The following is a 26,863-nucleotide window of genomic DNA, read 5'->3' on the forward strand; positions in this document are numbered from 1 at the left end:
CTTAGATGTTCTCAACACACACACGCACACACACACACAATTGTAATTTTGTGAGGTGATGGATGTGTTAACCAACGTTATTGTGGCAATGCTTCTGCAACATATACTTGTATCACGTTATCACGTTGTACACCTTAAACTTACACAGTATCATATGTTAATTATATCTCAATAAAGCTGGAAAAAAATGGTTTGGGGAGGTGGAATTAATGGGGTTTGATGACTGAATGACCCTCAGGCTCTTCAAGATCCACCCCTTCTTACCCCAGGCTCTGGCTTGGGCAGCTGTGAGGCCATGTCATGCTGGGGAACTCTGCAGTGTGAGCAGGCTTGGTCTTGGATGATTGTCATACCCCATCCTGACTCTTTGAGAGTAGAAGCCAATTAGGAATCCTGGAGGTTTCCCTCAATGATAATGTGGTCTACTTAGAGATGAGGGACCCAGCGCCCAGAGTGATGTGACCTGCTAAAGGTGACAACACAACAATGGTGCTGACATCTGTTCTAGAATTCAGTCCGGGGACACAGACCACTGGTCTTTCTGCCACACTGCCCTCTCCTGGCAACTTCTCTGGCCCTCAGCCATCCTACCACTCGACTGACGTTTCCAGTAATGCAAACCTTACCGTGTTTGGACTCGACACTTCCTCAGGTGTTCCCAGATTTCAAAACAAAAGAGTTTTACTGCACATGCATTTTTCAAACCAGCACCATTATTAAAGAAAATGTTAAAAATTCTATTTAATTCTACACACCAAATGTCAAGGCTCTCAGTGGAACAAGATCACGTAGCCCGGGGTTACTTACACTTCTCGGGAAACCACAGGCTGAAAGGGCAAAGTTTAGATGGTTTTGGCATGACCACCGTTCAGAGTGATACTGACTGGACATTTCTTAGGCAAGTGTTTCTCTAGTTGCACTCCATGCCAAGAACCAGGAAGTAAGTGAGAAGTCAACATCTTGATTCTATGATTGTAGAGGGAAAACTGCCTCCAGTTGTATGGCCTCGAGCTAGACCTCCTGGCTCCAGCTCTAGTTCCCGTGATGAGAATGAGGGAGTTCAGGAAAGACCCTGGGGAAAAGGATTGTTGTAGAAAGGAACTGGAGGCCAAGAAACATTCACTCCCCACCCCCACCCTCCAAAAAAGAGTAGAAAGATCTTTTTAAAATTAAAGGCAATATTTACTTGTTATAAAATCAGAATATAATATAAAAGTGTATAAGGAGACTGTTGACACAATCCCTTTTCTAAGAGGTAATGAAATGATCAATTTAATGTACGGATTTTACAAAGTGTGTATGTGCGTGTTTGTGTGTGCACATGTGTGTAATCATTCTGCAACTTAATTTTTTTCTGTTATGATGCAGAGAATATTATGCTTAGTAAAATAAGAGAAAGACAAATACTGTGTATGTTATCACTTACATGTAGAATCTACAAAATATATGAATGAATGTGTTTGCAGAACAGGAGCAGACTTACAGATATAGAAAACGAACTTGTGGTTACCAAAGGGGAGAGGGAAGGGGGGGAGGGACAAATTAGGGGTATGAGATTAACAGGTACAGCTACTATATATAAAATAGATAAGAAGCAAGGATATACCGTATAGCACAGAGAACTATACCCATTGTCTTGTAATAACCTTTAATGGAGTATAATTTGCAAAAATACTGAATCATTATGCCGTACACCTGAAACTAACCCGACATTGTAAATCAACTACACTTCAATAAAATTAAAAGAAAAGATATCAAGGACACCTCCCAGGTCATTAAAAAACTAAAGGAAGAAATGGTAAGAGAAGCAGTCAAGACCTAATTTCTTTTTAGTACCTAAACTTTTTAGACCAACTTGGCCTGAAGAGAAAAAGCTGGAGGGACTTTGCTGAGTTTTAGCTTCTCTTTCAAGTAGATGATGTAATCTATATTTTTCTCTATATGTCTTGAAACCGTGGAAGTGTGTGTGTGTGTATGTGTGTGTGTTTCTATCCTTAGGAACATTGTTTTGGGAACACTCAATTTCTAATTATATTGAGGGAAAAGACCCTGAATACCATTTTTCATGCTAATGGAGAAATTTACCTAAGTGCAGACTTAGGCAATTTAGTTCTTCCTGCCAAATTACATAAAGGTTGCAGCTCCTCTCAGTAGAATGAAGGATGGCACAGGGCGCACACCACACTCTATTCATAACTTAGCTTTTGCCTGCATTTTATGACCTACTTACTATTAATTTATTATACAGGGTTGCCATATTTTAAAAGTAAAGTGAATGTTTTAGATGGATTGTTTTTTTTTCATTTCTTCCATATTGTTAACTTCTATTTTTTTTTTATTTAAGCTGTTTACACTTCTACCTGAGGCAGTTTTTCTCCAGTGATTGCATTAATTTTTGTGCGTTCATTCTAGACATTTTTCAAAACAGGATACCCACACGTTGAGTTTGCCTTTTTTTCCCTCTCATCTACAAATCTTTCTTCCCTGGGGTGATTTACAGGAAGAAGACTGTTTAGTGAAACTTCTTTGCAGTTTGCCCTAAGGGGCAATCCCACCTCAAATGTCAGATTCTGGAGAAGTAACAGCTCAAGTAGAAATAATTTTGTCAATGACAAAAGGATTGGCACCAGGAACTGGTCTGAGCCCTGCCTGTGGACTGCTGGTAGTATTCAATTCAATCAAGTCTTCATGAAATACTCTCTGGCCACCAGAGCTGCTTGCCAATTCACACTGGCAACTTTGTAGTTATCCTAGCCCTTCCTTGTATAGTTCCTTTCTAATAGGGTACAACTTTACTCTTTCTCTTCTGAGAATAACTCCTTACATTTCAACTTTGTTACCCTTCAAATGAAATTTTCTCTGGCCACTGTTGAGCTGGGCAGCTCACTCCAGGCTCATTGCACCAAAATTCCATGTCTTAATCTGCAATTTCTGATTCATTTCAGGTCCATAGACCTTGGTGGTGGGAGAGGGGGTGGCGATGGTGACGATGACCGCGTGGGGAAGAGCGGAACCAGAGAGGGGACCCTCTCTTTCATGACCCCTTTCCAGCCCTATTGCTGTGATTTAAATGTGCCTGCTGAGTGCACTGAAGGGTTTCTTTCTATAAGTAGGATCGATAAATGCAAGGATGATTTTCAGACAGACTCAGCTCCTGGTTTGGCTACAGTTATTCTTTATCCCAAATGGTTGGGATGTGGAGAGAGAGAGACAGAGACAGAGACAAGAGAAAGAGACACAGAGACACACAGACAGAGACAGAGAGGTAATAGAGAGGTGGGTAGGTTCTGGTCTTAGACTGCTGTGAATTTTCCAGAGTAATTGCTCTTCTGAAACCACGAATGGCTTAATGGTTCTCTTTGTAAAGTCACTAATTTACACCTCCTGTAATAGAGCGAATTATTGGCTCAGGGGTGGGAATACCAACCAAGTAACCGTGGATTTAGAGCCTGAACAGAAAAAGGTGAGAGCTAGCCATCTCACTTCCCTACACAGTTGCAGAATATCATCCCAGGGGCAAATGATGCTTTCCTACCCACCTGACTTGTTCTGGCCCCGGTGATCTGCTCTTACTTTGCTCTGCTCCAGGAAGCAGTATATTGTTTAGTGGCTGAGGGAGTGAAATTTGCAGCCGGACACTCCTCGGCTCGAAATCCTGACTCTGCCATTTACTAGCTGGGTGAACTTGTGCGGTTAGCATAGTGCCTGGTGCCTAGTGAATGCTTAGTAAGTAGCAGCTGCTAACAGTATTAGTCGTCTTAGTGGTAAAAGTTATGATAAAAAATAAAGGTGGCAGAGCTGAAGATGACTATTAATACCATCCTCACGATGTTGTTTAGGTACCGTTAGAAGTAGCTGAACTGCTGTGAGTTCTGTGGATTCCTAAGACATTTCTGTACAGCCACATTGAAGGTGCTGAAGTTCATTCATTTAATAATTTATCATTTGTTGATGCGTTTGCTTAAAACTCACTTTTGCTGTTCCATGCCTATTGCTAGACGTGGGGATATTATGACAAAATAGGCTTGATCTCTGCCTGCATGGAGCTTATACTCCAGCGGAGAAGACAGGCAAGTATGTGGTGATGATAAAGAATGAAGTATTCTAACAGGGAAGCCTCAGGCATTGTGACAGTCTGCATTAAATGCTGTGTGCAGTGCATATCATTCATCTAAGGAAATTCACTGGGTAAGTGGCCTCCCTTCTACAGTATTTCTCATGTCCTGGCATCACTGGGCACACAAAAGTATCTTGACTTGTATGGCAAGGTAACAAAGTGGTGTGGTGAGATCTCATTATTTAAGTAATTTTGCTCAGTTCCGTGTAAGATCATGGAGACATTTAAAATAGAATTTTCATTTTTAAAAGCTTCCAGTGAATCTGGTCTTGCTCCCAGGCACTTGTGAAATGAGTCAGGTGTGTGTCTTGCCAAGAGCAAATTTAGGCAAAAGATGTGACCAGGTAAGGGAGACAGAGGCAAGCCAGGCCCAGGTCTAATCCTGGGGGCCTTTCCAGGACTTCTGGGAGGAAGGAGGGAGGTGGGGGACAGGCTGTGGCGGTGGCATGGGAGGGGGGCGAGGTGCTGAGGGCTGAGAGGGGCCTTCAGGTAGGTGACTCACCGAGGTCAGTGTCAGCGGAGCCCCTGCTCCCTCCTCTCAGCTTCCACTCCCCTTGTTCATGCCTCTTTAATTTGTTTTCTTTTCTCATATGTAAGATGTAGATAATAAGAGCCCCTATCAAACGAGCTAATCCATGTGAAGAACTGAGCACAGTGCCTGAACCTTAGGAATCACTCAACAATAATATTAGACTTTTATTGTTCAGCTTTTCTCGCTACACGGCAATATATGATTTACCTGTCGGTTTGCCTCATGACTTCTTGGGGATAGGGACTGAGTCTTACTCCTATTTACCTCCACTGCAGTGCCTGGCACACAGTGGGTGCTCAATAAATGGCAGTTGCTTTTATGAAGTTGCTGATTTCTTCCTCTTAAGACTTTAGAAAGCAAAAAGGAGTGGATCCAGAAGAAAACAGCGGTACTATATAACAATAGCTAATATTTATTGAGTGTTAATTTTGCACCAGGCACTGTGCTGACTGCTTTACATGCATTATTTTAAAGTAGGACAACAGTGTGGGGCTAGTACCATTTTACTAGTGAGAAAACTGAGCCTTCTAGAGATGAAGAAATTTAGCCAAGATCATCCAACTGACAGGTGTCACAGCAGAGTTTGGAAGCTACACAGTCTTACTTAAATGTCTGTGTTGCTTCCAAGAGGTGGGTAGGAAATCAGGAGGATGCCTGGGAATGTGGCTCAGGGGAGCTGGAAGTGGCCGAGGTATGAGGTATAGAAATGTAAAGGGGCCGGTACTCAGGAAATCCTCCACCCTGGATTCTAAGGTGAATCTTCCTCCTGGCTTTCTGCAGCCTGAGGTTGCCTTGGTTCGATTCTGCTTCCCTGGGCTGCTGGCCTGAGGTTGGCGTCTCCGTTTTCGGCTGAGGCTTTATGTACCTGCACGGAGAAGGTGGTGCAAGGCATTGTACACTCCATGGGGGGCCCCACTTGCATTTAGTGAGTGCTCAGCTGTGCACAGTGTCTCCTAAATGAATCACATGCCAGCCGAGCATCGCTATATTTATCCTAGCCCTGGGAGCAGAGTGCCTGCCGTGGTTGGACTTGCATGCCCCAGAACAGCGCCTCGCAGGTTGTTCCAGTTTTTCTTGTGGTCAGGGCCTTTGGGCCCTTCAATAATTCGTCCCTTGGCAGAATCAGCTGTTTTCTAGGTGCTCTGAAGCCAGAAAAAATGTTTCCCTCCTGAAGCTATATACAGAGAACAAGTGTTAAAGAAGGACCTTGAAACTACATCTGTTGTGCCCTTGACTTCAAGGCCACATTTAAAGCCTTGCAGATAGACAAGACATTATTTTTCTTTTCTCCTTATGCTTCTCAGGGGAGGTCCCATGGTGCTGAATGCCCTCCCCACCCCCCAACCGCCATCAGTTTATTTCTTCCACATAATCTAAAGACTTTATGTATTTTTTTTTCCTTAGTCACTCCTTCTAAGAAATATTCCTTTTATTTACGTACACTCAGATCAGAGAGTTTGCCAGTATGATCACTTCTGTGCTTAGGAATCAACAACAAGAATTACTGATATTTACTTAACACTTATTAAGTGCCAGCTATAGTACTAAGCACTTGAGATGCATTATCTCATTTTTTTTACCTTAAAATAACCCTTCGAATGAGCATTATATCTCTGTTTTATCAACAAGGAAGGTAAGATTCGGAGATGTAATTTGTCTGAGGCCAAACAGCCAGTCTATGGAGGAGTCTAGCTAGACAGCAAAGCTCTTTACACTAAATAGTTTTTTGCTTCCTTTCTTCTTCCCAACTGTAGTCATTTTCTTCAACTGTTCTTCCCATTCCCACCAAATAAAAGCCCAGGCTTAAAAATTAACACACACACACACACACACACACACACACAATTGATAAGACTGCAACGATTTTGCTTAATGATGTAGTCAACTGTAAAACGCAAGCCATTTCCCCAACAGAATTGTTTTTACCCTCTATAAAACTTCAGCAGGTATAGAATGTATTTCCTTCCCTTGACTAGAGTGTGGTGTTAAGGTACTTAACTTGTGACGTGAATACCAGGGAGCAGCTTGTATTCCCAGGGAGGCAGGTACCCCAGTCTTGGCCTCATAAGATCTGTGTCACCTGTGCTGCGCTGTTAGGTTCTCAGAGCATAGAAGGAGAAGAATGCTGAGTTCTGAGTCTAGCTATGCCACTGGTGCAGTCTGTGACCTAGAGCAAATCACATGTCTTGCTGGTAGAAATTAAATTCAGTTTCCTAAGTTTAAATTTGAGTGGAAAGCCTCGACTTGATTTTACAGCCTAAAAGTCTCTTTTCCTTCCCACCTCAGTCAAATAACCTCTAAAAGATGGTAATGAAGCTGAGTCAGCTCCGCACTCAGGCCCTCAGTCTCTTCATCTGTACAATAGGGAGCATGGGCCCAGTGCTCACTGGCATTCCCAGCAGCTCTTGGTTTAGAACCCCAGGGAGCTGCAGGAAGAAACCCGTCTCACCCTGCAGAGTTCTGACTGGACAGGAGTTTCAACTAATCCAACCAGGCCTAGTCTAAGCAAAAAAAAAAAAAAAGGGAGTTTATTGGAGGCATATTTGTGCAGCTTATAAAATCCAAGAAGAGTTAAATAACCAGACACAGGGATGTCAAGAACCAGGGTAGCCTCAAAGATCTCTTCAGCAGGAGTTCATGAACTTTCCTCCTGGAGCACTGCCTTAAGATGACTCCCAACAAAGCCCATTTCTGTGTTTCTCTGTTAAGAATGATGAATTCCAGAGAGGGAGCTGCCATGGGACCATTCAGTTATGGGAGGTGGGCTGCGGGTGGGGAGGTGGGTAGGGTCACCAGCAGGAGAAAGCTGCTGGAGACCATTTTTGTTGGCAGTACCAGTGGTTCCCAAGAAGAGGACCTGGTGGGATCCCCTCCGCCCACCCCCTAAGCCACACACACATACGGCCACAAGTATACAAATAAGTATGCCTTACAGAGAAAGTCCATACATGGTAAATAATGATGTAAATAATGGTGAGCTCACCATGGGCAGCCACGTCTGGGTGTTAAATGTGGGAGGGAGACACCATAGACCAGGAACAGGAATTACGATGTCGCTTATTACATGTTTTCAGGCAGCTGTGGCTAGAGGAAAGAGCAAGGGATTTCAAGGCAAAAGCCCTGGGGGTTGGACCGTCCATTAGCTTAGCTTTGGGCACAAAGAAAAGCTCACAGCACCTTCTCACAGGGAAAGCATCACCACTTTGAATTCAGACCCTCCCTTCCTCCCTGCCAGACCTGGTCTCATCTTTTCCACTTTGATGGGATTTGGGCAAGTCTCAACCTACTGAGAGTTTTTTATGTCTTTATCTGTGTAATACTCCAACAATTAACAACAGCAAGACAATGGCTAGCATTTACCAGGGCCCAGCGTGTGTCAAGCACGTCCCATGTGAGCTGGGCTCCTCATAATCCCTGGACACAGGGCTGTTACAGCCTGCATTTGCAGGTGAGAAACTGAGGCTTGTAGGAATTAAGAGAGGTAGTAAAGCATTGAGCACAGTGGTCTACGAAATGATTGAGAGGGCGGGCTCAGGAGCCGATGGCCAGGTTTGAATTCTGGCTCCAACACTTACTGGTGCAGAGTCCTTGGGCATGTTGCTTAAGTCACCAATCTGTAAAATGGGGATAAGGATGGGGCCCCTTACCGTGGTGTGGTGATGAGGGTATGTGATTTAATAATACAGACAGTGCCTGGGGCAGAGTGATACTCTGTGATGTTTGCTGTTATTTATAAGGTCTTCAGTTAGTACTGGGCAGAGTGGAGATTGGAACCCAAGCTGACTCCAAAGCACATCGTCTATGGCAGAACATCTCTGTGTTCAGGACTGAGTGGTGTAGGAGAGGGGAGAAGGGAAGAGGAGAAGGAGGAATGAGATGGGTGGGGACAGAGAAGGAGAGAAGGCTTAGGACTCCTGGCTCCTCTCACAGCCTTGTCTCTATGACCTTGAAGTAGATACCCAGAAAGTCAGCAGCAATTTCCGGATCCCTGTAATGGATTGAAACATCCGTCATTGACTTCCCCTTAAGCTTCTTACTTCAGGAGGCTCTTAGGAAGGGGCTACTTACGAAAAAAGAAGAGAAGGAGACACAGAGAGTGACTAAGACAGAAGAAAGAGAGATAAAGTCAAAGAGAGAGAAAAGCAGAGGTACACCTAGAGACTGACAGAGAGACAAAGTGAATGATATTCAGAAGAAGAAGAACAGAGAGACACACACTTAAAGACAGAGGAAGGAGGTAGGAGAGAAGCAGAAAAGAGGGGCGAGAGCATGGGTGGGGGATTGAGTGGAGACAGCGCTGAGGTGGCTGTGATGGACCGCTCGACTGGTGATTGATGGAGCAAATACACCCTGTAAGTGTGTCGGCGTTTTATCTGCGGAAAGCACCTTCACGGCAGCTGGCAGTTCAGTGGTGTCTGTCTGTGTAGGGCTGTGACAGGAGACCCTCTTTATCTGAATGGGAGACAGAAGCGCCCTTCTCTGTGTTTCACCCAGGATGCCACAGATGAGGCTGCAGAGTTTTCACCCATCGGCAATAAAAGCTTGTTTGGAGAGGCCTTGGGCTGAACGACACTCCAAGGCTGGGCCACGAGGGCACTGAGACTCAGGGGCCTGGAGACTGATTTTATACAAGGGGATGGTTTCTATAAAAAGTCACATGTATATATTAGACAGGCCTTGAAAATCTCTGCAAGGATATCCATCCTTAACGGTTGCTAATTTTATGGTAGGATTAATGAGGAGTCTCACTTCATAAGTAATGCATTTTTTTTTTTTTTTTTACAATATCAATGTAGGGCCTTTATAATCAGAGGCAAAAAAGTTTAAAATTAGGTATCAAGTACACTCCTGAAGTAAGAGGACAGGGAAAATGACGGCCCCTGATGTGGAACAGACACAACTATACTCATCCGACAAGCGGGCAGTGGCTAAGGGGAAGTGTATTTGAAAATATTTCTCCTTGATGCTTCCAAGATACTTTGAAAATCTGATGACCACAGTCTCCCTCTGATTCTTGCAGAAGGATGAAATTATTAAGGTCCCCTCAGCTTGGATGAGTTTCATTCCTTTGAGGTCCTTCAGGGTTTAAAAAAAGGCAGGAGGGGGGTGGTTTATTATGCCGAGTCAGTTTATTGTGCTGAGTCGGTTGGATGGTACCTGTTCTGTGTGTGGACCTGGGTTTCCCCTGAGTGGCTTACGCAAGCAGCGACTGCCAAATCAACCCCCGTCCCCTTAAGTCCCTATCTCCACCCCTGTCTCTTCAATTTCAAATGAAGTTTGTGGCTGGCACACACTTTCAAAGGTATTGCCTGTTGGCTTGAGAAATGACTCAGATGTGTCTTCTTTCAGGCTTTACGAAGGCAAGGAACAGATGGAGTTTGAAGAATCCATGAGACGGCTCTTTGAATCCATCAACAACTTGATGAAAAGTCAATATAAAACAACCATCCTTTTGCAGGTTGGTTTACACTACCAAAGAAAAAAAATCTGTCTTTTCCCTTGGTCATCTGATAGATAACAGCATGGTGAGATAATGTCTACTTCTGCTTGAATACGCAGCCGTGTGTTAATTGAAGGCCTGGGCTGGCCCTGTGGTGTAAGGATCGTGAACACCAAGGGCTCCTCGGAGCAGGAGATGGCATATTTATTGTTCGTTTCCCATGAAGGTAGTGGTGCCTCTTCTTAAATAACTCTGAAGCTTTTGCTCCCTGGAAGGAAGTAGGTCAAACCCGATCCACTTCTAGTGCTGAGAGTAGTTAAGCTGGCAGTCTCTTAAATCGTCCACTTTTTATTCTCCACACCATAAACTGAGCTCCCCTTTTGGGGTGAGAATCTCCTCAGTAAACAAGAGATACTTTGGAGAAAATGGGTCCTCTAATTTAGTGGTCCATGACCTACAAACTCTGTAAATCTTTGAGAAACCTTGAAGTCTAACCCCATGTTTGAGAATGAGTTTAGCAGCCAAGAGGCTGAGTGAAGAGGCTGTTTCAGGGAGACTTCCTTTCACAGCATTTATTCACAGGTGTTCGGGAAGGGCCGCCTCATGAGTTAGGGAGAAGAAAACCCAAACACATTGATTTAAACCAGTGAGTTAATGCAGAGTACTTCCTCTTCTTTTGATCAGAGTTTTCTTTTTAATTGCTAATTTAAATACTTGCTAGCTATGCCTGGGGTTGCCCAGCCTCTGGTTAGAATGAATGAGGTACTAGTTCAGCCAGAATGCAGGTGAGGAGGCGAAGGCAGAAGTCTGTCTGGGGAGTGTTTGCTGCTGACATGATGGATTCCAAACTTTGCATATTAAAATCACTTGAGGATCTTGAATAAATTCTGATGACTGACTGCCACCAGCAAACATTCTAATTTAATTAGTGTGGAGTGTGACCAGGGAAAAGGGAGTCTAAAAATCTCCCAACTTGATTTTAGTATGAAGCAAAGTTTGGGAATCACTCTGCTAATGGCTTCCTTAGAGGGGAGCTTTGTCTTGTTCATCTTTGTATCCTCAGCACCTAGAACAGTCCTAATACCTAGTTGTTGCTTGATAAATATCTGTTGAATGAATAACCCTCGGAATAGGTGTTAAGATCTCCGTTTTATAGATAAGGAAATTGAAGGGCTCCTATGCACTAAGGGGTGTAGCTGGGATCCAGATCTCTTTCTGCCTGGCTCTAAAACCGTGCTCTGAGCTGCTACATTACACTGTTCTTTGTACTACATATTTAGCACCTGCTGGGGATATGGTTGTTTTCTCTGAAGTGAGTTGGGACTGCAGTCTTACAGTTTTCACCTTCTCTTCCCTCTTGCTAGTCTCTTTTTTTTTTTTAAGTCTTCCCTCTCCCTCAAACCCTCATCATTTCAAAGCAAAGGGAATAACGGGAGCAGGGGGCAGCATGAAGACATATGACAAGAGCCAGAGCCTATCACCCTGGAGGCAGAGTGATTTCCACACCTCTTCACACTGATATCACACTGGAAGCAGCTGATTTCCAGGGAGAGGCCACGCAGTGTTAGGGTATCCGGTGAGAGCTGAGGATGCCCGGCTGCAGTGAGAGAGGCTGTGGCAGTGCATCAGGTCTGAAACAGGCTCCAAGGAAGCTGAAGTGTGAGGGAGCAGAAACGATGGACAAACAGAGGAAGCCGGTTGGTGGGGAGGAAAACGGAGTAGATGCCCCAGAGAAGCAGAGGTGCCAGGAGAGAGACCGCATGACCTTGAGAAAGACAAGGGAATAAGCCATCCTAGAGCCACCCTTTCCAATTTCAGCACCTCTTTCCCTGTGATGAACTACAGGTATTTGGGGAGAAGGAATAAAGGGCAGAGGGAACAAGAAGGTAGGGAAAGAAAGGAGGAAAAAAAGAAGGAAGCAAGGAAGCAGAAAGATGAGCCAGGAGAATTTCTGGTCCTGAGGAGACCTGGGTCAACAGAATGTTCTTCTTGATCAGCAATATGATTTTACCCTGGATTTAACTTCTCAGTGTCTCTGTTTCCTCATCTATAAAACTTCACTGTTTGGATCAGATAAACATTGTCTGCAAAAGAGCCAATTATAAAATGCTATGAAAATGCAGAGAGCTAATAGGATTATTATGGCTCTGGCATGAGTCAATAAGGACCTAGGTTCTTATTGTCTGGGTAACTGTGTTAGAAATGTCTTGTTTTCCAGGTTATGCTGGTTTCTCCTTATGGATTTCTAGCCTGAAGTCATGGAAAGGGACTTTGTCTCTTTTTAAATTTACTTTAAGGGTCAAATTTAGCTTCTAGGAGTTACATAAAATCAGTGATGCTCTCTATCTATTCCTGTGGTTGTTGAAAAGTTGTCAAAGAAGAATGTAAAGTCATATTCAAATACAGAGAGCAATACCATTTGAAAAAAACTGCATGCTGTTTTAGGGTGCCAGGAGTGGGCCGATGAGGGGAAAGGAGTCAAGGCCATTTGATGTTAGCAAACCCCACACAAGAGATCTTCTGCAGACTCTGACATTTGCTGCAGGAGAAAGAGCTTTGGATTTCGAGCCAGAGACATCTGGGTGGGAAATGGGGCATGCACCCTTGGGCACGTAACACTGGGCAAATCATTTCAGTTTCCGGGGCCTTTTATAAAATGGGAAGTCTAATTTAGAGGATTATTGAGAGGATTAAATCAGGTAATGCATGTAAAGCTTGGTGTGTAAAAAGCCTGTTACATAGTTCCATTTAAATAATTTTTAGTCATTTATATCTCTCCCTCCTTTACCTCATCGTAAAGCAGAAGCCTTGAGGGCATTTTCCTAGAGTGGAATCTGGTAGGGAATATTTGTGTTTCTAACCCTGTCACATGAAGCCGAACAGTGTTGGGACATCCATTTATTCTGTTAGATCAAGAAACAGATATAAATTTCAAGGAGGAGAAACTCACAAGAACTGACTCCATGAAAAATAAAAAAGGAAGGGAAAGTTTCACCAGTGAAATAGTACAACGTGACTGTAGTCTTGATTCTGAGCCTGCATGGGGTACAGGAGGAAAGAGTGCTGTGATCTATTAGTAATGTCTGCCATAAGTTTTGGGTGAGAGCACGGAGTAAGAATGCCAATGATTGACATTCCTAGTCCAAACTTTCTACTTCCAGCTGGGTAGTGGCTTAGGTGGAAACCCTGATTCCTGCCTGCCTCAGTCCAGAGTAAAGCCTACCTGGTTCAGTCTCAGCTTTGCCCATTGTGAGTTTTCAGGCCCAAGCAAGTTATTTCTCAATGTCTGAGGCTCATCTGGCTTTTGTGAATTGCTTTCTGTGGTTTTCCTTATTGTTCAGAGCTGGCCTGGCAGTAGCTCACACAAAACTATGGAGAATTTAAAGCTAGCCATCCAAAGAGGGTAGAGGGAGCATTAAAAACACGTTCCACTGATTGAGTACTTACCGTGTGTCAGGCACGAAGCTGAGCTTTCACACGCAGTGTTTTTAATCCTGCCAACGGTCTGCAAGGATTCGCTGTCCTCAGTGTCCACAGAAGGCTCATAACGTTAAATAATTCATCCTAAATTATACCTATTCATAGTGGTGAAGCTAGGATTTCAATCCACCCAGCTCTTCTAACTCCAAAGTTAGTGTTCTTCTCTAAGCCACAAAGAATGGGTATGGCCAGGGGTTTCCACGTGTTTTCAAGAATGGGCCGTATGCTCAGAGGTCCCCATGTGTGCCAGCCCTGTGAATATTGTTGATAAAACTGATGGCAGAATGAGACAGTCAACACCAGACAGTTGTGAATTGGATGTAGCTCAAATGTGAGTAATAGCCATTTGGTGACGTTGTGCAGACCCATTAGACCCATTCTCCTTTAGGTCATGATTCTTTATAATTCTCCAATTTGATGGTATGAGTGGAAATAAATAAGCAACTCATAATTGTATGATACGCTCCCTTGGCCACTATGATTGCCACACATGATTGCTAATATAGCCACTAGAGTGTCCAGGAGTGCAGGGGGCTCTGTCTTTTATGTCTCCAGTATCTGAAACAGTGGCTGTCACATAGTGGGTACTTGAATATCTTTCGGCTGAGTGAATGAAAGAATGAATACTAGTTTGTACTATTTTATGTTTTAGCATTTATTATGTGTCACATGCCGAGCTAAAAGCTTTACATATACTGTTAGCTTATTTGATTTTTATAACAACCACCTTATTAGGCAAATACTCTTCTTATCTCTACTTTACAGATGAGGAAGTGGAGGCTTAGAGAGATTGAGTAACTTAACCACAGCTGAGAAGTGGCAGGTCTGGGACTTGAATCCAGGCTGTGTAAGCCCAGAGTTTGAGTTCCTAATCACCACCAAGCAAAGTATGGTTTCATTAAAGAGCCGAGTCTTCAGGCAAAATGCTAGGTGGCTAAGCAATAAGCAACGTAAACAACAGTACAGATGGGCAGATGTCTGGTCTGTAGTTATGAAGTCAAGCTAATTAAGGAGGCCTCTTTCATTCCTCTCTTTTCATTGTTAATTGTTGTAAAACATCCAGATGTCCGAAGCATGGGAAGAAGGTGGTTCATTGAGAAGTGGCCTACAGGCTTCCCCCAGAGGTAGGAGAGGTGAGACTCATATTTAACAGCAAGAGCTGGAGTTTGATCTCAAGTTGTTAAATGATTCTTTACTGTCCCCTTCTTAACCACCTACCCCATACTTAAGGTCAGTACTTGGGAATGTTGGATTTATGGAGAGTAGGATGAAATTTTGTTCCAATGAGGTGCTGCAGTCCCATTGATAGCTCATATTTTTCATTTAATCGTCACATCAACCCTATAAAGTAGGTGACTTTATTCCCTTCATTCTCCTGATGAGGAAACTGGAGCATAGAGAGTTAACTTCCCCAAGGACACTCACATAAAAGGGACCCACCTGGAGTTGAACTTGGCCTCTTCAGCCAGCCATTTTAAACACTGAATTCTCCTGCCTCATGCCAAGACTCAGGGGCCAGCACACTGTTGGGTTACAGAAAGCACAGAGACATACATATCCCAGAACCTGTTGGTCCCTCTTCCCTTCCCTTTCACTGAAAGACCAGTGACAAGGGTGAATGTCTGGGGAGAGTGGATGTATTTTCCTCAGGGACAGCTTAGCATCTATAAGGAAGCTGCTGCTTCTGGTCAGCTGTGGTGAATCCCTGCAACAGTGTTTGTCTAGTTTCCATGGACCTTGACTGTCCATTACTTGGCTAAAATAAAAGGGTTGAAAATTGATGGGATGGGAATATTGTCAGAGCTCTTGAATGAGGACGATGTCTAGTGTTCTCGTATAACCTTGCATCATTGCAGGATGTGTTCTTTTGGGCCAGAAGTCTGTGTCTGCTGGCACCAATAGTGTGCAGTCTTGGTTAGAATGAAAAAGAGAGGGTGGGGGGAGATAAGGAACCCTGGAAACACGTAGAAGACAAATCCCCTTTGAGTTTGAGGGAGTGCGATTGTGTGGTTTTGATTTTTGTTGCTATTTTAAAACATTCGTTGTGTGCTAGCCACCCAGGATTATCAGCTCTGGTGAAGTCCATCTGGATAGCAATCATTTCAAGTGTTTTCCTGCGACTTCTCTTAGGGCCAGTAAAATCACTATTCCTTGATTTGGGTCTGGCTCTCTTCTTGTGGCCTGTACCTGGCTTTTGGCAGAGGGGCTTGGAATTGATGATTCATCTAGGAAATTCACTCGGTGCCACATTATAAACTAATTACTGAGCTGAAATGTTTTCCTGGTGGCCATTCTTGCAACCCTCATATATGTGGTGAAGAGGATTCTTAACTTAAGGCATATCAGAAAAACTGTACCTTCTTTCAAAAGCCATTCTCCTAAAGGGGAGATGTTTCTTTATCTACCTCCTCCCCCACTTCAGCCTTGTCTCCTGTATTAAAACCTCCGCACTTACCAAGATGGAAACTTTTCCTAAAGCAGGGTAGGCAGTAGCAGAGCATACTGGTCTGAAGCCAGTTGGACAGAATCAGGTACATATCTTTGCTATGTATGTGGCTTATTAGTTATGTGGCTTCTGGCAAGTTATTTTTACCTCTCTGTGCTATCATTTTCCTCACTGGTAAAGACAGTGTCTATTCATAGAGCAGTTGTAAAAATAAAATGAGATCATGCATCTATAAAGTTTCCAATAATGGTTTGCTATTTTTATTAATATATTTTAATCCTAATATATACACATGTATATGTGTATATATATGCACATACACACCTACGTAAAAACATCTGTTTGTTTTTCTTAAATATTATATATGATATAGGGATATACACTATGGGATGAAAGTAATAACACAGCAATATAAGTTTATGTGCAATAGTAGTATTAATGAGAGTAAAGATAATAACAACAGTAGAGCAGGGCAGTTCGCAGGAGGCCAACAGGTCTAGAAAGCCAAGCTGTTTCTAGTCCCAGACCTTAGAAACTTGCAGTGAATGGAGGTCTCCAGCGGGTCTTATGGCTGAGCTCTTCTGCCTCCTGGGGGTGCTTGGTGGTAGCGCCTGCTTGAACCCACCTGCTATCCCTCCACTCAGGTGTGTCAGGGCTGTGTGAAGGTGAGGACTGTGGACAGGCCCCCTGAGGCCAGTGCTGGCTGTGACAACAGACTTGGCAAACTTCCTGTCCCCTTTGGAAAAGAAAACCACAGGCCTGCCATTTCTCTGTGAGGCCCCCTGGACCAAATGGAAGTTTAATACGCCTGTCGAGGTGATAACACCCTTTGAGTCTCAGCATGACAACCCCTCAGTTTGTTTTACTTTATTGCCAGCCCAGGGCTGGCAGGCTGGGAAGATTGGCTCCTTCTGAAGCAGCCCTTGTCCCAGCTTTGCCCAGCTCCTCCTTGCTAATAGCTGAAGCATCTAAGTGTGAGTGTCCATGTAGACACCTGGTGATTAGTGCTGTACAGCATCGCTCTGAAGCCCTGGAATGACAAGCAGCCCTTGAAAGCCAGCAACTTGCTGCAGACACTGAAGTCCCGGCTTTCCCCAGCTCGCCGAGGATTTCATTTCTGTTTTTGTTCCCTCACTTTGGTCTTAATTATGATGAGTCCATGTTACACTTTGTCCAGGTGCTGGGTAATGAGGGCTGGTGTCAGAGAGATGAGATAAGGAGAGATCCAGCACACGCACTTTTGGGGGCCTGCTGCATGCCGGGCATTACAATAGCTGCAAGATATACTTTATTTTGCATCATTCCTCTCTGCCCCACATGAAGATGCTGAGGCTCAGGGGGTGAAGAAATGGGCCTCGGAGCATGCAGGTGCTGGGTGGAGCGCTGGGATTCCCCCCACACCCCCGCCCCAGGTCCCCGTGGGCCCAGAGCTCTATGTTTCTCAGCCTAAGAGTGAAGGAAGGAGCAGTTTGCTAGAATGCTTAGATGGGCTTTTATCAGGGCATGTGCCTCAGCATATGATGTCTCTTTAGAATGTAGGGGTTATAAGCCGGCAGCCCACGGGAGAAGTGCAGCCTGCAGGTGTGTTTGATTTAGCTAGCACAGTGTTAAAACAAGTGAACAAGAATGACTCATTCTTTAGACAGAGTGTGGGTTCCACATACCTCCTCACTTCCCACTGGCCAGTGCTCTTCTCATTTCACTCTTTCTGCTGCTTGCCCAGCCCTGCAGGCATCTGCTTTTGCCATATCTTGATGTTTCCTGATACAGATGGCTTGACCAACTAGGCTGGAATGTACTGTATACTATAATTGCCTGGAAGAATGTCATAATGCATCTTAGCATATTAAAATTCTGAAAAGTTCTGCCAAAAAACCCCCTCCAAAAACACCTTACTGGTTTATCTTTGCTTAAATCAAACTTTCCCCTAATTGTTTGATTGCAAATCCTTACCCCCCCTTCCCGCCACAGAATACCTGACATCATCCTTTGGGAAGAGGGTGTCCCAATAGACCCTAGTTTTAGAAACATTCACTTTGGAATCACTTTGGAATCTTGTTATCTCTTGCCATCTTGATTTGAAAAAATAAAGAATAAATCTCTGGACACAAAATCCAATAATGTAAAGAAAAGGTCTGACACATCTGACAACATACAAATTAAATTCCTACTGTGCAATGAAAGATACGATAAACGAAGCTAAAAGACAAGCAACAGTCAAACTACAGGACAAGCAAGAGAAAATTCTTGCAAAATGTGTTACTGCAAAGGGGTTAATTTTTTTTTTAACATCTTTATTTGGGTATAATTGCTTTACAATGGTGTGTTAGTTTCTGCTTTATAACAAGGTGAATCAGCTATACATATACATATATCCCCATATCTCCTCCCTCTTGCATCTCCCTCCCACCCTCCCTATCCTACCCCTCTAGGTGGTCACAAAGCACCGAGCTGATCTCCTTGTGCTATGTGGCTGCTTCCCACTAGCTATCTATTTTACATTTGGTAGTGTATATATGTCCATGCCACTCTCTCACTTCGTCCCAGCTTACCCTTCCCCCTCCCGTGTCCTCAAGTCCATTCTCTACGTATGCATCTTTATTCCTGTCCTGCCCCTAGGTTCTTCAGAACCATTTTTTTTTTTTTTGGTAGATTTTTTGATGATGGCCATTCTGACGGGTACGAGGTGATACCTCATTGTAGTTTTGATTTACGTTTCTCTAATGATTAGTGATGTTGAGCATCCTTTCATGTGTTTGTTGGCAATCTGTATATCTTCTTTGGAGAAATGTCTATTTAGGTCTTCTGCCCATTTTTGGATTGGGTTGTTTGTTTTTTTGATATTGAGCTACATGACCTGCTTGTAAATTTTGGAGATTAATCCTTTGTCAGTTGCTTCATTTGCAAATATTTTCTTCCATTCTGAGGGTTGTCTTTTCGTCTTATTTATGTTTTCCTTTGCTGTGCAAAAGCTTTTAAGTTTCATTAGGTCCCATTTGTTTATTTTTGTTTTCATTTCCATTTCTCTAGGAGGTGGGTCAAAAAGAATCTTGCTGTGATTTATGTCATAGAGCGTTCTGCCTATATTTTCCTCGAAGAGTTTGATAGTGTCTGGCCTTACATTTAGGTCTTTAATCCATTTTGAGTTTATTTTTGTGTATGGTGTTAGGGAGTGTTCTAATTTCGTTCTTTTACATGTAGCTGTGCAAAGGGCTTAATATTAATGAATTCCACATCAATAGGAAAAGACGTCACCCAAAAGAAAAATGGGGAAAGAATATAAACAAGCTATATATAGTAAATACAGTTGTTCAATAAATATAGAAAAGGTGCCCACCTGTACTAGATCCAAAAATTCGCAGATTACAGTTGCAAATTATGTATCAGATTGACAAAATGAGACAGATTTGTATACTAGTGTTAGCAAGGTTATAGGGAAAGGAGTAGAAGGAAATTGATTACTGCTTCTTTCTAAGTTAATATGATATTATCTCCTAAAATGTATATGTGTATACATTTGTATGTACATTTGCATATGTGTACATACATTTTACACACTAATTTCTCTTCAAGCAGCCCATCCATCACACAGGGGTTCTCACAGATACACAGATGTGTATTTTAATATTTTCTTACCACTTATTTTATAGTAAAGAAAAATAAAGATAGCATGGACTCCATCAGTAAGGAGGACTTGGTGTACCCATGTGAACATTGTTGTGCAGTGATTAGAAATGAAGAGTGCACTCTATGAAGTGATGTGCAAAAATACTGGTGATAACATGGTTAACTGCAAAAAGCAAGTTACAGAACTGTATAATCACACACATACATGTGCACATGCACATGCATGCACACACACACAAACACATACTTGTTCATGCACAGAAAACAGTTGGGACTCACCACAATATTGACAGTGATCCCTTCTGAGGAGTAGGGATTGGGGCTGAGATGGAGATGTGGAACTTCAGGGACAATTTTCACCCTAATACTTGTGTGAATTTTTTTATATCAAACATATAATACTGACTTGTAAAAATCTTAACTAACAAGAAAAAAAAGCATGGTGGCATGGAGAAAAACAGTGCTGTTTGAGGGTTACAAGGAGTGGCTCTGTAAGTAGCCTGCCTGATTTTGAATCCTAGCTCTGCCACGTGCTAAACTTTGTGACCTAGTTAGTTATTGAATCTTGATGCCCTAGTGGTTCCTGATCTATGAAAATAGTGTGTCCCTTGTAGGCTGAAATAAGGTTTAACAAAATAATCTAATAGCATGGTGTCTGCTCCACTGAACATTCTCAGAGGATAGTCATGATTGTTATTCATGTTAACTAAGAAGTGCAACTGTATATGGCTAGGATAAGATTTTCTTTAAAAAATTTTCTCTATTTTAATTTTGGTCTGTTTGTAAAAGGATGATACTTGTTGACTATAGAACACTTAGAATATACAGAAAAATAAAAAGAAAATATAAAATGGATACATCTACCAGATTTTTAAACATTATTTTCCAACTACGTGACTTACAACTCCTCCTGTGGAAATTACGGTCTACTCTGCTGTTTAGCAAATGGTGCTGTTTTGCAAGGGCCTGGGTCTTTTTCCCACCTCTGGATGTATCAGTTATCTTGCACAGAGGACAGAAACAATCCACCACAATGCCCAGTTTTCCTAACCCAGCTAGTGGACCAAAACATGCTGACAATTGTTCACACATTGGCCAGGGAGAGAAAATAGAAATAACTCAGTCCATGTCGTCCTTGCCACCAACAAAACAATTCAAGCATACCATCTTCCAATAAAGATAGAAGTTACCCTTTACTGAGCACGCAAATATGTCTGGCTCTCTGCTGGATGCCACATTTATATTATTTTGAATCTCTGCAATCCTGCAAAATAGACATTATTTCCTCTATCTTATAGATAAGGAAATCGAGACATCAGAGAGGTTAAGTGTTTTGTCCAAAGTCACCTGGCCACTAAGGAGTAGACCCAGGATTTGACTGTAAGTGTGTATAACCTCAAAGCTTTTGATTTCTCTACTCTACATTTCTGCTCCTTTGAAGACAGAAGAAACTTTTGAAAGAAGTACACTTGGTGTTTCAATCTACATGCAGAGTCTGAATCACTGTAGCAATGCCCAGGATTCAGGATCATTTTCCCTTGATCTGTGTTATGTTGCAAAGTATTCTCACCACCAGACAGAGTTGTTGGCCGTGGGCACTGCTCATGTTTATTTCACTTTCTACCTAGGTGGCAGCTTTGAAATACATCCCATCTGTCCTCTATGATGTGGAAACCGTCTTTGATGCAAAGTTACTCAGGTGAGCTTATGGTGTGTACTTTCCTGGGCTCTGTTGTCAAGCCAGGGATTCAGAGGGAGAGGAGAGCTCTTGTGGGCAATTCCAGAAGGGCACTCAGCACGGGGACAGGGAGGACACATGGTCAGAGCTTCCTGCAGGGATATTGGTGTGGGATTTTTACAGTTTCATTGGGTTGTGTCAGATTTGGTGAAAACCAACTATAAAGTAAACATCCTTCTTTGACAATATCAGTGATGCAGAATATGAACATGCAGGTTAAAAAACTGATGTTTGGTGTAAATGTCTCCATTTCATCTGGGCTTGCAGGTTATTTTGGGGTTCCAGTCTTTGCCCTGTAAGCCCTGTAGTTAATAATGGAGAACAACCTATGGACACTTAATGGGATTATGAGATGGGCTCCGCTTCGCTCTCTCCTTCTTCACCCCATTCCTCTCATGGGAGGAACACATTATCTTACTGTGCGTATGCTCTTAGAATAGGGGCATCTGAGCCAGATACGCCCTTTTCCTCTTTTTCCTAAATTCACTTAAGTTCCAAGATAACCTATAAAAGATTTTAAAAACTTTTTATATTGCAATACTTTTAGATTTGGAAAAGCGCTGCAGAGATAGTATAAAGAGAGTTCCTGCATACTTTTCACTCAGCTCCCCTTAATGTTCACATTTTAGGTAACTACAGCATAGCTATCAAAACTAAGAAATAAACATGGGCACAATTCTGTTCAGTGCATTCCAAACTTTATTCAGCTCTCATCAGTTTATCCACTGTTCATATGAACATTTCTTCTGGCTTCTTCTCATTCTTCTGGTTTCAAGCTAAATGTTATCTTCTTGGAGAAGCTACCTCTGAACATTGTGAATAAATTATATTCCTCCCTCAACCCCTGCACCATTACTCTCTGACACAACTCCCTATTCATTTCCTTCATTGCACCTATGGCCTTGTATTGATTTGCTTGCTTTTGTGTTGTACGCTGACCTCCATTAGAATGTAAGTTCCATGCCAATTGGGACCAAGTGTGTTCCTATTGTATCCCACTGCCCTGCACATTGCCTGTCACATATTAAGTAGATGCTTAATAAGGATTTGAAAGAATGAATAAACACAATGAGCTTATTTTGGGAAGCTGACAGGAGCTCTAGTTTTGTTTCAGTGGTATTTTTATTTTCACTCTATTTGGAAAGAGCTATCTCCTTTTTCATATCCCATAGTGGTTCTAACCCACAACTTCTCAGAGTTTTTTAAAAAATTAAGGACCTTTTTTGATCTTAAGATTTATCATAACACATTACTAAGCATAAAACATTAGTGAATAAAACGGCATGGCAATGAAATTAGAATCTGGTTTTGAACCCTTGTTTCTTTGACCCTCCCTAGCTGTGTAACTTTGGGAAAGTTAGTTAACCTTTTTAAACCTTACATTTCGCACTTGTAAAATTGAGATAAGCATTGGATCTACGTCATAGAATTGTGAGGCTTAAGTGGCACAGTGGACGTCAAGTGCAAAACATGTGCCTGATACACACAGTAAGTGGTTGGGTTTCTTGATATTATTTTTAGATTTCCATATCTCTTTGAACGCTGTCAGTATTCAACACTAAGACCAACTATGCATACTTACTGAAGGCTTATCATGCACGGAGGTGGGGGGCGAAGGGAGCAAGAGGTACATTGTTTCTGCCCCCGCAGAGCTGGCAGGCTGGGGATGGACAGACTGTAAGTGCCAGGAGGTGGCAGACATTGGTTTAACGAGCTCTGCGTGCTCTGGTTTTTCCTGCCCTTAGCCAACTCCTCTATGAGTTCTATACCTGCATCCCTCCCGAGAAACTCCAGAAGCAGAAAGTCCAGTCCATGAATGAGATAGTCCAGAGCAACCTCTTTAAAAAGCAAGGTGAGTGCAAAGCATCCTGGCCGGTTGGGGGTGCCAGAAAGCCCACTGCTCATCACATGCTGCGCAGTTAGGAAATGTTTCTTCTCTAACAGCTCCCTTGGTCTGAATGAAGGGGAAAAGCAGAAAGTAGCTGACGACTTAGATATCAGAATCTAAACTAACTTAAGGAAAACATAGGCTGAACTGTTTGTCTTTCCTGAGAAAGTTTACTGAGAGGCTAAATTTGGAGTCATTTTGCTGTGAGGTTTTTACTCTACATGAGGAGTAGGTAAAGTTCTGATCCCTTCACAGAGGTACCAGTGGCTTCAGTCTCCTGTTGTGTTTGCTTCCAGGGGCACTCACTATATAAGCAAGCAAACACGCATTTACTATATATTCTCCCCTGGTCTTTTATTACTACTCTCATAGTAGCATGTTATACAACTGCTCTGGACGTTGCCTTTCTTCACGTAACGGTGTTTCCTGGAGAGCAGGAAATGACAGTGGACTTGGGCAATGGTTGTGGTCAGAGCTTCTGCTTACCCAAACTGATCTCTGGTAACCACCAGTCCCCAGCCAGCATCCCACAGTCAAGAGCCTTGGGGTTTCCTGTTTTTGAGATCGGTGGGCTGGATGGCCACACGTCCTCCAACTATGAGCAGGTAGGACTTAGATATCAATATTCACCATTTCCTACATCACTCCTCTCTGTGAGAAGCAAACTGTGCAAGAAATTAGAAGTCTTAGAAAGCAGAGGATCAGTCATCACCCACCCGGGATTTATTCAGAGTGAAGCCTGAATATTTATGTATTAAAGATTCAGGAACCACTTCACTGTAAAGATTTTTCCCCCTTATGTCTGGTTAACATGGTGCATCCAAAATTGGTGTCTGAATCCCATCCCGTGGAATTAAAGTTAGGAGAAGGGCACAGGAAGAAAAGTGTTCTTGTGATTTTATATTCATGCCTGTAGCTTCCTGACCATTTAGACAGATGTGTGACAGCAGATTAATGCAGTACATACATGGTTTGTTTGTGCAAGGTTTGTGTAAGGTGATTGGAAACTAACCCTGGTAAGTCTTGCTGTATGCCTTGTATTACTGGGGTTTTTTAAGTGAGCCTTCCTCGGTTTTCAGCTTCTGATTTCCATGTCGGAATAAATTACCCTCACTCTGAAAGCTTTGAAATATGCCTGCCCCTTCCTGCCCTGGCAGTCCCTTCCTGGATTTCAGGTGGTGTCACTGTCGAAGTGAAGTGAGTCCCATCCTAGGGGCGTGGCAAGGACGACTCTTGCTGCATGTGGTGCTGCACAGGCAGCGGAGAGCAAGGGCTGCTTGGCTCTCTTTCACTGTTCAGAGCGGCCACCATTGTCAGGGGCCCGGCTCAGCACTGAGGCCAGATGGAGTGTTAGCGCGGTCCTGGATTGGGCATGCGGTGTCAGCTCCAGCCTGGTAGAAGTAGGAGTGATTCCTTTACTGCAGTCACATCTCCTGGGCTGACTGTGGCCCCGGAGGGTTAGCATAATCACAGGGCAGGCTGGACAGCTGCTGCTCACCAGTCCTGCTGCGTCTTTGAGTTTCAGATTCAGTAAAAACCCTCTGATTATTAATTGACAGAAGGCCAGCCCCAGTGTTGTACACAGTTACCAAAAAAAAAATGCAAAATTCTTACCTTTACATACGTACAGAGACTAGAAGTAGGTGAACAGAGAGCCCTTTGGGGACCCATTTTAAAGAGGCTGCAATGTATAATTAGTCTATCCGTCCTTGGTTCACGTGTGAAAGCACTATGCTCTTATGCATAGCTTAAAGGTAACTCTTCTCCCACTATTTATTTGCTAAGTGAACCCTCTTACAAAAGTAACCCAAAAGAGGAAAAGAATCTGAAAAAGAATATATATATATATACATACACATATATATATATATCTGTATATATATGTATGTATGTATATATATATATAAAAAACGGAATCACTTTGCTGTACACCTGAAACTAATACAACATTGTAAATCAACTATACTTCAATTAAAAAAACAAATTTAAAAAAAACCCCAAGGGAAACTTCAGCTCAGCCTTCTCCTTAAATCCTCAAGTTCCAAGTGAATACAATCTGAATTCATACGCACAAACTTACTGGGTGTCTGGGGCTCTTGGGTGAGTGTATCCTTTATACCCTGAAGTAAGGTGAGTTTGATTCCTTGGCCAAGTCTGAGTTATAATGAAATCCCTTCTGTTGTTCTCCCTGTGAAGTGTCCTGTGCCTCAGGGATGCAGTTTGCTTTAAGCCTGTACTTATCTAACTGCCAGATGTGCAAATTACCTGGAGTATTGTCGGTGACATTAGCTTGTACTCACAGCCTTGAACACTTGTATTGACATCAAGCAGAGGAACCAGAAGGCTTTTAAGCACTTTCCAAAATGTTGGCAGACTATCCTATTGGCCTCTCTTCAGGAGGGTCCTATGCTGAAGGGGGAGAAAGTTTACTGGTTAAGGGCAGTGGTTCTTGGGTTGGATTCCTAGTGTAGCCCCTTTTCAGCTGTGTGACCACGGGCGATTTACTTAACCTCTCTGATCCTCAGTAAGCTCATCTGTAAAATGGGAAAAATGATAGCAATGTCTGTCTTAGAAGGTTGTTGTGTGGGCTGATGAGACCAACGGTGCATTTAAAGTGCTTATCAAAGCGATATAATATCCCATACTAAGTGATCACTGTTATTACTGGTGTGGTTATTATTTCTGCTGCTCCTTTCATTTTCCCAACGTCTATCCTAACCTTCAGGTTCTTTGCAATAAGGGCATCCCTTCATAGTTGATAGTTGCACATAACCCTAAGCTAAGTTTCCTTGTTTCCCTGAAAGCTGTGTGTTTTTCTCCAGGGTCTGAGAAGCACAGGACTTAAGGAACAAAAGGCCTTGGTCTGTATCCATGTCCCATTCCTGCTTTGAATGGTTTTTCCAATTTTTATTTCATTTCCCTAGAGCGTTTTTGCATAGCGCCTGTGCGATGTGAGCCCAGAAGAATAGGTCAGGGTGAGATGTTTGTGGTTTCTCACCTCATTGTTTACCTTGTTGCAGGGCCTCAATATAGTTACATAATTTGGGACACTTGACAGACATCCTCTAGGATGGTTTGCTCCTTGGGGCTCTTTTAAAACATACACACACACACACTTTTTAATTCTTTCTTCTTTCATGGAGGCAATTAGCCTCCATTCGCCTCAACTTTTACTTGACCTATGATCCTGAGTAAAGTACTTAATCCTTATAAGTCTCAATTTCCTCGGCTGTAAAGTGGGGATAACCACAGAACGAGTCTCACTGGGTTTTTGTGCAGACTCAGTGGCATAATGTGACTTGTTAGCCTGGGGTATGAGAGAGTCAGGGGTCACCAGCATCCGAGGTCCTGCAGGGAGTGGTGGCTTGCCCTGTGCGAATGACTTCAGGGTTCAGCGGGAGGAGAACTGGGGAATCTATAGAGACGAATTTCCTGTTTTCTCCAGCCCAAGCGCAGACTTGCCTGGTGTTGATGATGGGAGAAAGGATGAATAGGTATGCCCTGAGAAAGCTCTCGAGGGGAGTCTGCGAGAAAACCAAACCTTCTGTTCCTCTGGAACAGATTTGTCCCTACTTAGAACCTAATCTCTAAGTAA

The 26,863-nt window shown here is 43.0% G+C and overlaps 1 protein-coding gene across 1 annotated transcript in view; it reads left to right on the forward strand.

Moving 5' to 3' along the window:
- DOCK2 (dedicator of cytokinesis 2) overlaps window positions 1-26,863 on the forward strand; it is a 418,871-nt gene that overhangs the window by 93,747 nt on the left and 298,261 nt on the right. Inside the window, exons 24-26 of the mRNA XM_028163781.2 lie at window positions 9,999-10,107; window positions 21,271-21,341; window positions 23,126-23,232. Of these exons, the coding sequence (XP_028019582.2) occupies window positions 9,999-10,107; window positions 21,271-21,341; window positions 23,126-23,232 (287 nt within the window). The remainder of the gene's footprint in view (window positions 1-9,998; window positions 10,108-21,270; window positions 21,342-23,125; window positions 23,233-26,863) is intronic.

This window comes from Balaenoptera acutorostrata, chromosome 2, assembly GCF_949987535.1.
Source record: "Balaenoptera acutorostrata chromosome 2, mBalAcu1.1, whole genome shotgun sequence".
Taxonomy (NCBI): domain Eukaryota; kingdom Metazoa; phylum Chordata; class Mammalia; order Artiodactyla; family Balaenopteridae; genus Balaenoptera; species Balaenoptera acutorostrata.